The 9,781-nt window shown below is 30.6% G+C and overlaps 1 protein-coding gene across 1 annotated transcript; it reads left to right on the top strand.

Annotated features, from left to right (window-relative positions):
• The first annotated feature begins 421 nt into the window (after positions 1–421).
• Positions 422–3,911, top strand: LOC132286026 (probable inactive poly [ADP-ribose] polymerase SRO5). Its single transcript, XM_059788280.1, has 5 exons — positions 422–1,404; positions 1,555–1,793; positions 1,913–2,049; positions 2,378–2,473; positions 3,588–3,911. The coding sequence occupies exons 1-5, from the start codon at positions 824–826 to the stop codon at positions 3,666–3,668; spliced, it is 1,134 nt and encodes a 377-aa protein (XP_059644263.1). The 5' UTR covers positions 422–823; the 3' UTR covers positions 3,669–3,911.
• Positions 3,912–9,781: the final 5,870 nt, after the last annotated feature.

The following is a 9,781-nucleotide window of genomic DNA, read 5'->3' on the forward strand; positions in this document are numbered from 1 at the left end:
GTTTTTTTATATAAGAAAGATGAAGACTCAAAGAACAAAAAATAGGCTTAAAAATACAAAGAAGTTGACTTGATAATTAAAGAAATATAGAATGAGTGGTTTATATATAAATTGAAATATAGCCGTTGAAAATATACCAGTTGGGAAAAAGACAAAAAAAAAAAAAAAAAAAAAAAAAAATTAAAATTAAAATTTTTATTTAATTTTTAAATTAAATTATTAAAATAATAAATAAATAATTAAATTCCACGTTGTAGAAGATATTGAATAATAAAAAATTAGTGTACCATCACTTTTTATTAAAAGAAAGCTTGTGTGGCAATCTACTCCGGATGCTGTGACTTCTCCTCCTCTCCAAGTAACTCTCTTCTTTCGTAATCAATACCCCCCAACTCACACGTATATATATATATATATAGCATTGGTCTCTCTCTCTCTAAACTTTATCAACCTCCAAAATATCTCTCTAATTCCCTTGCATCTCTTGAGATCTGATTTTTGCAAAACATCATCTTCTAACCCTCTTTTTCAATTTTGCTTTTACTTCCTTCTCTGGTAAGAATTTAATTTATTTAATTTATATTGGTTTGTTCTTCAACTTTATCCTTCAATTCTGGGTAGGGCTCAATTTCTCTCCTCCTGTTAGATTCAAAAAATTTCTGTTCATAACCCCCATTTTTTAAGTATCTCTATAGTTTTTGGTTATTTATTTATTTATGTTCATCTGGGTTTAAGCTTGTTTAATTTAAATTAGGATTTGGGTTAGTTTCATTCACTTCAGTTTTTGTTTCAAAATTTTTGGTTGTGTTGGGAATTCTCTGTTATGGAAAACATGAGAGAGCAAAGTCGGTCACTTTCAATTCCAATTGGAAGCAATAACGAGTATGTAAATGGGTTTAGCCTATTTAGCACAAGCACACATTCTTTAGATGATCCGAACAATCATTCGGGTTCCTCGGGCTCCGGGACTGTTTGTGATCAAGAAAACACATTAATTTCTGATTGTGAAAGTGGGATTTCGGGGCCACACGGTGTGCAATCTCAATTAAATATTGATGGGTTGATCAGAGTAGATGAAGGGGACAGGGGTTTTGAAATTATCTGGAGGAGATTTTTTCCGGGTTTGGGTTCTATTGGAGCTCAGAGCAGAGTGGTAGCAATGCACAAATATGCTCGTTCTGGCTTCACCGGAAAAGCCCGGTTCCGTTCGTTCCAAATTTTCAAGCAAGCTATGGAGAACAAGTGTGGTGGCAATGCCAATGTGAAGTTTGCTTGGTATGGTGCTTCCAAGGATGAGATTACAAAGATAATTTCTCATGGTTTTGGTCATTGTGGGAAACCTGAGAGCAATGGATTGTATGGCTGTGGCATCTATCTCCATCCTGAGAATTCGCATCTCGAAAGGTAAGCAAGTATTTCGAACATTTTTCTTAAATTATTTTTCATTGTCATTTAATTAATGTCTGAGTATTGTTTGATCGTGTGTAATTTCTTTAAGACTAGATCAAATTTTTGTAATTTTGAGTGATTTTTGTTAATGTGCTTGTTTTACAGTGTGAAATCTTCCATTGTTGATGAGGACGGTGTGAGGCATGTACTGCTTTGTCGCGTTATCTTGGGGAAGACGGAGCTTGTCCATCCGGGGTCCGAACAGTGTCATCCGAGTTCTGAAGAGTTTGATTCTGGTGTTGACAATCTTTCAGCTCCTAAAAAGTACATTGTGTGGAGTACTCACATGAATAGTCATATTTTGCCGGAATATGTCATAAGTCTCAAAGCTCCTAGCTTAAATGGTAAGGAATTGGACATACTTTTCTGAGATAATTTGTTTTTAATATTTTTCTATAATTTCAAAATAGTTCAGATGTAACATTTTTTTTTCTTTTTCTAATTTTTAATTTTTAATTTTTAGGGTTGCAAATGATTCAGAATCAGTCTACGAGACCAAATTCACCTTGGATGCCATTTTCTGCTCTAATATCTGTGCTTTCGAAGTTCTTACCTCCTCGTACCATCTGTTTGATCTCCAAGTATCGGAGTTATCATCGAGTAAGTATCTATGACTCACATTTGTGGTATGATTCTAGAATATGTATGGATTTGTTTGGTTGTTGGGAATAGAAAGGAAAAGGAAAATAAAAATTGTCTTGCTTCGTTTTTTCCATGTTTGGTGGGGCAGGAAAATTGGATCCCCATATACTAACTATTTTCTCCATAAATACTTCCTTTGGAATCATGTCTAGCTTACCCTTTTGCAGAATAGATTTTATTTTCCAGTAATCTTCCTCTATCTCCTATAATAATCCCGGCAACCGAATGAAGCATTAGGTAGTTTTTTTTTTCTTCCTAATATCCTTATTTCAATTTTGTTCTTCAGGAAAAGAAGATCTCACGGCATGAATTGATACAGCTAATCAGACAGTTAGCAGGAGACAAGTTGTTGACTGCTGTCATAAAATCATTCAGGGACAAGGTTTGACTTTCTCTGGTGAAATAGATGCTTCTATTAAACAATGGGTGTGCGAAATTGGATCTATTTTGTTTGATGAATGTCAAATATGTTGGATACTTCACTTTAAATGAACTTATAATTTTTTTTTTTCCGTGATTATTTTGGATGTGGCTGGCTGAAGTCTGCACACAATTGTAGTACTAACAACGGCATCTTTAAGCTAATTAAACAATGAACATGTACTAAGACATTGAATATTTTGTTTGATGAATGTCAAATATGTTGGATACTTCACTTTAAATATTTTCGTGTTTATCTTGGATGTGGTTGGCTGAAGTCTGCACAGAATTGAGAATTGTAATACTAAGAAAGGCATCTTTAAGCTAATTAAACAGTGAACATGGACTAGGACATTGAAGAAATGTAATCGTTCTGAACACGATCTGTTTTCCTTTGCATGGTCCATTTTGTTTTGAGTTCTCATTTTAAACACCTCTTATGTAGGCTATATTTGAAAATTTAATAAAAAATATCAGTAAAATGCTGTAGGGGCATGTCTCCTGACTTTATCTAAGCATTTCGAATTTATAGTTTTATGGAATATTTCATGAAATTATCTATCTACATTTTGATTTAGAAATTGAGATATTGAAGACTGGTGAGTAGTAGAAACATTTCACAGAGCAATTGGTTCTAGAGGGGGATGATTGATAAGGCAATTATCCATGTGAATTAGCTATAGGAAAGACTTGTGTTCCCAGAATGGTACCTGAAACTGATTGAGAAATAACAAAGATGTTGGACAAATCTTGTTCTCCAGCTCTAGCTTGATGTCTTGCCCGCTTTGCACTCTTGCTTAGTGCAACTTGCCCTTGTCCTGACTGCCACCCGATTTCATGAAATGAATGCAACCTTTTCTAGTATTTTTTTTTTTCTATGCTTGCTGTGAGCTTACTTTTGAAATTATTCCATTAACATCGTGTAATTAAATTTTAGCTTCCGACAGTTCTTTTTCAAAGAGCTCTGTTTAACAAGTTTGATCCTTTGTTTCATTATACTTTTTACTTTTCCATGCCCCTTGTTATGCGCACATATTTGTCATACCGAGTGACAACTTGTGTTTGCTTTTTTGCAGAAAATTAAACATCAACAAGATTTTCAACAAATAGCAACTCTAATTACGGCCCAACAATGGAGGGGAAGAAACTCTGCGTAGCAGGATAATTTTTTTGATCTGTGTTGGTGTGGGGAAGCAGACGACTCTCTTGTCGGTGAATTCAAAAGAACTTGTACGGTTAGGGTTAGGGTTGGGAGCATCAAATGACGGTGTGATTGCTAATGCTTTGACAGTAGACTACTGCTTTCTTTTTGTTACAATTTGGCCTTGCGAGGGTTGTAATTGTGGAAACTATGTTGTCAGTTTTTATTTATGATTCAATGAAAGAAATTTTTTTCATTACTTGGAACACTCAGATGCTTGTATTTTTTAAAGTCGCAAATTTAGTATGGACACGAAATTTCGAATATAACAAATTTATGTGATCTTTTTTTCCCTAATGCTTGGGACATTGCTTGGTTTAATGGTAAAATATTGGATGGACTAGTGTGAGGACGCTAGTCTAATAATTAGAGAACTAATTTTATGCAAAACATTTCCCCCCTCCCAGCATCCTGCATAAGGTAATGTATCAGCTGGTAGATGTTCAAGTCTTGCAAGCTTATGAGATTATTAGATGTATTTAATTTTGTGGAATGCTACAAAATACCTATTTCCTCAAGAGAAATGTTAGGCAAATAAACAATCTCACCTTTTTTGAATAAAAAAGAAAAAGAAAAAGAAAAAAATAATCCAATGATAGTTCTGTCTGCATAGATAGTAATGGATCTTTTATGCTAGTAAGGAATGAAATTGAATGGAAGGAAGCGAAGAAGGGATGAATGAGGCATATGTAGGGAAATAATAACAGACTTTTTTTTTATTTGGTTAGATGGAAGAGAAAGGAGAGAGACAACACCTTACTCTGTTTATTAATAGCCGATTTATCTAATAATTTTAAAGGATAGTATTATAATTTAAAATTTTTATAACAATAAAATTTTGTGAAGTAGGTAGGATGATTCATCCATTCTCTTTTCTTCTCCTTCTGGTCTCTTCTCTACCAATTGAAAGAAATTTGTTTTTTTCTTTCCTGTCTTCGCTCCACCTCTCTTCCTTCCCTTCCTCCCTTCTTACCAAACAAAGCATTAGTGTTGTATTTTATTAGTGTTGTATTTTGTAAAAGAATTGCTCTCAAAACTTGTAATTTAGTGTTATGCTTGCAAATAGACCTCCTAGTCGTATGAAAATTGAATTTTCTCAGGATCTACAGTTGACAAATTCCTTGGATGGTCCACGGTTGACAAATTCCATTAATTGATGGTCCGGATTTTCTATTGTTATGGTTTGACTTGGTTTTTAATAAAATTCTTGTAAGCCTACAAGTCTATCATGAAGAGGGTCCATTTTAAAATTTGATGAGATTTCATTTAATCCATTGGACATATATAGATAGTATTATATGTATGTCTAATAAAAAAATAGATAAGATTTGCCAACTTATTATGTGAGTACTGAAGTCGTCCAGTTATAAATGTACAAATAGTTTGTAACTATAAAATTAAAAAAATGATAAATAAAAACAATGTATATATTTTTGGAATTTGTAATTGTAGACTACGTTTATTAGCCTATGATGCTAGATAGATTTGGATTTTATTGAATATGTGCCATGTCATATGCGTGTAAAGTAATGAGTCACATTTTTTTGGCTATGCTCTCACAGCCCTATGTAAAATAGATAAAATCTTTATAAGTAAAAGCAAATCTAAATGGTAGTTTAATATATACTTTATAATGCCTTCAATTACAAGCGGCAATAACTACAATACTTGTGCTCAAAGTTTGATTCATGCCCAAAATAAAACGGAACTTCTCATATTGTTTACTTGGAAAGGAAGGATATATTAATTGTGTACACAAGTTTCCTCCAACAAACATTCTAGCAAATCTTTACTAGAATGTCCAAAATAGTAAGATCTATTAAACATATTTGGTCTAATATTTAAATTTGATAATTCATTCACTTTCAATATAATAAAAAAAATATATTAAACAACATTCTAAAAAAAGTTAAGTTTTGAAAAATGGAGGGAATATTGGGATAAAAACCGCTCGATCTCCTACCATACCCACTTATCACTACGATTAAATTTTTTTTATATATATAAAAATAAAAATAAAAATCTTAGTGAAAGTGAAACTCTCTTATAATATTTTCCAAAATTTTTGACATACCGTTGCTGTTATTATTAATGGACCATTAAGCCATTAAAGATTTTTGTGTTAAATAACAAATTACCGTTCTCTGAAACAAAATGCCACAACTACCCCTACTTATCATTCTAAAATGACTATTATACCCATAATCACTCACCCTCCTCTTCCTAATTTTCCTAGTATATATTCATTTCTCAATGAACAAACTCTCCAGTCCAGTGGGTTTTATTTACAGTATACAGATTTTTCACCGAATTCAATCGGTATCAATCAATTCTGCATAAAATTATTGATTTAGCCCCAAATTTGTTTAATTATTGGAGATGAATAATTTTTCACCACCCGTATCTCTAAAGTACAAAAATATCACAGTTCATTATAAAAATAATGACGTGACACATTTAAAAGTGTTAAGATGGAGTATTGGAGACGGTTGTTAAAAAAAATAATAGAAGATCCAAATCCGTTTTACCTTTAGGGTTTCAATTGATTTTGTAGTGGAGAGTTCTATTATTTAAATTTGTTATGCCTAAATAAATTGTTTTGGTTTAGCAATTAATATATATATCTATATACCCTATAACAGTGTATTCAATTTTGATTTTTTATATACATTTTAAATAATATCTTTAATTTACAAAAATATTATACCGACGTTATTGTTTTCAAAGAGTTGCAATATTTCTCTTTTTTTTTGCAAAGTTTTCTTGTCTTAAAAGGAGTTTCTCTCAATTAAATATCAAATCGACACAACCTTTTTTTTTTTTCTTTTTTTCTTTTTTTTTACATCTATTCGGTTGGATTTTGATATCTAAACACACACGTCGGTTCAAGATTATATAATGGGCGGTTAACATTCAAATTTCTCTCTGTCATTATATCTCTCTGGCTCTTTTCTACAAATTGTTAACAAAAAATTTCTTCTATGTTCTATTGCAACTTCAAATATTTCCAAGAAAATTCATATTTGATTGAAGCACATGACTCAAGCTTTATTTTTATTGAAGGTATGTTTCAATTTGAATTTCGGGACAAATTTGATCAAATTTAATCAACACTTGTTCATTTTTTGAAGATAAGTTTTAATTTGAATTCTATACCAACCAATTTCTAACCTTTTTGATAAAAAAAACCATACAACTTTTGTTTTTACTTTTAGCCTATGATTTCATCTGTTTTAGGTTGCACCATTGAGAGGTAATAGTTCTATTGTTTTTCAACATTGTTTCTTGTTTTGCATATATCGAGCCAAATTTAACATCCAAGTCTTTTTACATTTTTTCTTTAGAATTAAAAAAATAATTATTATTATTTTAGATGCAGAAATTAGAATATCGTGTCAAAACTACGACGGTAATCATCCACTGCATCTATCAAGTACGTATTATTTTTCAGTCTGAGTCTTAAAATTTTGGTTTAAAAATTTTAACCCTTTAATACAATACTTGAAACATCGTGTCTTCTATATGTGTGATTTAGTGAAACTAAAACACCAGTTATAATATAATTATAAAAGTTATATCCTTTGGTTAGAACTCATTTAACCTTGATTATAAGAGACGTCACTTTTCTGATATATCAAAGCTTTATAAATAAGTTAGCAAGTTAGGACAGTGCTTGGAAAGAAATAAACAAGATAATGATTGAATATGTTTAGAGAGAACAAGCAATTAGAACGGCGAGAGTGGAGAAGGTTTTCTCTCTATGGTTGGGATGTAAAATCTATATGGATCAATTTCGTGCCAGTTCTTATAACCGAAGCTTGGCAAGGCTTTCCTTTCAAAAGGAGATATGAAATTAATATTGATGTTATTTAGTGAGTTAATGGTAAAGGATTCACATAGTTCCATGCCTTTCTGACTTTTTAGTATTTTTAATTCAACCGTAACAAAATTTAAAATTAGTATTATTATTATTATTTATTCAAAATGAAAACAGTTTTAACAGACGTGACTTTCTACTATTTTTCAACATATTCCTGTCCCTAACATTAATTATTAAAATTAGAGAAATAAAATTCAAAATTACCTTAAAAGTAATTTACTCCAAAACAAATATTGTTCTATTCAAAATTTAAGTCAAATTAAATAACTAAATGGAATAGAGTTCCAAAATAAAAACAATAAAGCACCTATGAAATAAAATATGATAGAATAAACATGCTAGAAACAAATTTTCAGAATATGTTTGTCATTAGAAAACTCAGATCTAAACACACACAAGGACATCGCCTAGAGCAATTTCTACCGTTAATTCGGAGTTGACACAAGGTATCGGTGATATGTAGGAGTCCTTATATGAGTATAATTATTCAACGCCATTGTTGTATTTCAGCATAACATCATTCATTGATTGTGTTCAAACTCATCTAAATAAGTCACCATTTTCCATCTCATAGTATCCGTCATTTTTTTTTTCTTTCTCAGAAACTCCTAAATTCAATTGAGCCTACTATTCTAAATTTTACCACTATACAAACCTACAGTCATAAAACTATAAAAAAAATATATATATATTTCATTCAATTCTTTTACTGCGAAAAAAAATTTGTATAGAGAAGAATCTTTGGAAAGAAAAAAACATAGGAGGTATACAGAGAGGGTTTAAAAAGTCGTAGGTAGTTGGATTCAAAGCCTTATTGTAATGTCCTGTGGTTTATGAAAACATTAACATATAACTTTTCAATGAAAAACAACATACATTCAAATCTGTTAAAGAAAAAAAAAATCTTTTGAATTTTATTACCGTTAGATTGAAAACACTAAAAGAAATTTATTTTAAAAAATATTTGAAATTTTATTATTATCCTTTTTCAAATGTATTTTAGAAAAGTTATATACTAATACAAATTTCTTGAAAAGTCTTATTGTGTTTTTTATTTATTTCAGACACCTTTATTTAAAAATTTATTACAATTCTATAAGTTCGGCCTTTTTAGATACATGGTTAGTAAAAGTAAACCTACATATGTTGACGTACCTTTTTTTTTTTTTTTTTTTTTTTCCAAATATGTTGACATGATCAAAGAAAACATTACTGTAACTTTTAGTATTTGTTTTAGTTTAAAGTTATATTTACTAAAACAATTTTTAGAAAGGAAAAGTAGAATTTATATATATAGATATGTATGTATGTATGTATGTATATACTCTATTTGAATAATAAAATTAAAATATTCACAAGCATTTCTCCTCACTTGCAATGCACGTTCATTTTTCTAGTATATATATATATAATTTTTATGGCAAGAATGTTACATTAGAAGTTAATGGGTGCGAATGTTTGAAGTTGGACTCATAAGACAACGGGGAGCAACCCAACGCTACGAAGGCATTCACAATTTAACAGTTACTATATGCATGGCATTTGTCTATAATAACGTTGACTATGGGCTATGGAGTACAGACACAGATACGGGATACGAACACAGATACGGGATACGGACACGATACGACACAGATACGTCAACACGTCAAATTTTTAAAAAGTAAGATATGAGAACGGCGTGGACACATCTATTCAGTAATAGTATTATAAATTTTTAATTGATCTATAATTTTTATACTAAGAATGGTTCTGAAATGAATTAGAAAATGAAATTATATTATTGTCGTAATAATTTTTATATCATATATACCATTATTTTATTACTTTGTCATGATAATATTCATATTATTTTCAAGATTATTGGGTAGACTTGTGTTAGAGATGTCCGAAAAATGTTAGAAAAGTGTCGGTAAAGCGTCCGAAAAATGTCAGCCAAGTGTCTGAAATAATAAAATTAATTTTTATTTATGGAAACGTATATGAAATGTCGGACACGTATTCGAGGAGTGTCCGAGTAGTGTAGGTATTCGACACCGATATGATACGGGTACGACTCCTTCGTAATTCGTAAAAGTGACCGTACTTCTTAGATTATGAATCTTAATCATGGTGTTAGATTTTTATTTTCTTAAAAAAAACAAATTAAATAATTTGAAGGTAAAATTGTCTATCTACATAAATAATTT

This window comes from Cornus florida, unplaced genomic scaffold (genome assembly GCF_030987335.1).
Source record: "Cornus florida cultivar Cherokee Brave unplaced genomic scaffold, ASM3098733v1 CherokeeBrave_3.0.0_Hap2_Chr11, whole genome shotgun sequence".
In the NCBI taxonomy this organism is placed as follows: domain Eukaryota; kingdom Viridiplantae; phylum Streptophyta; class Magnoliopsida; order Cornales; family Cornaceae; genus Cornus; species Cornus florida.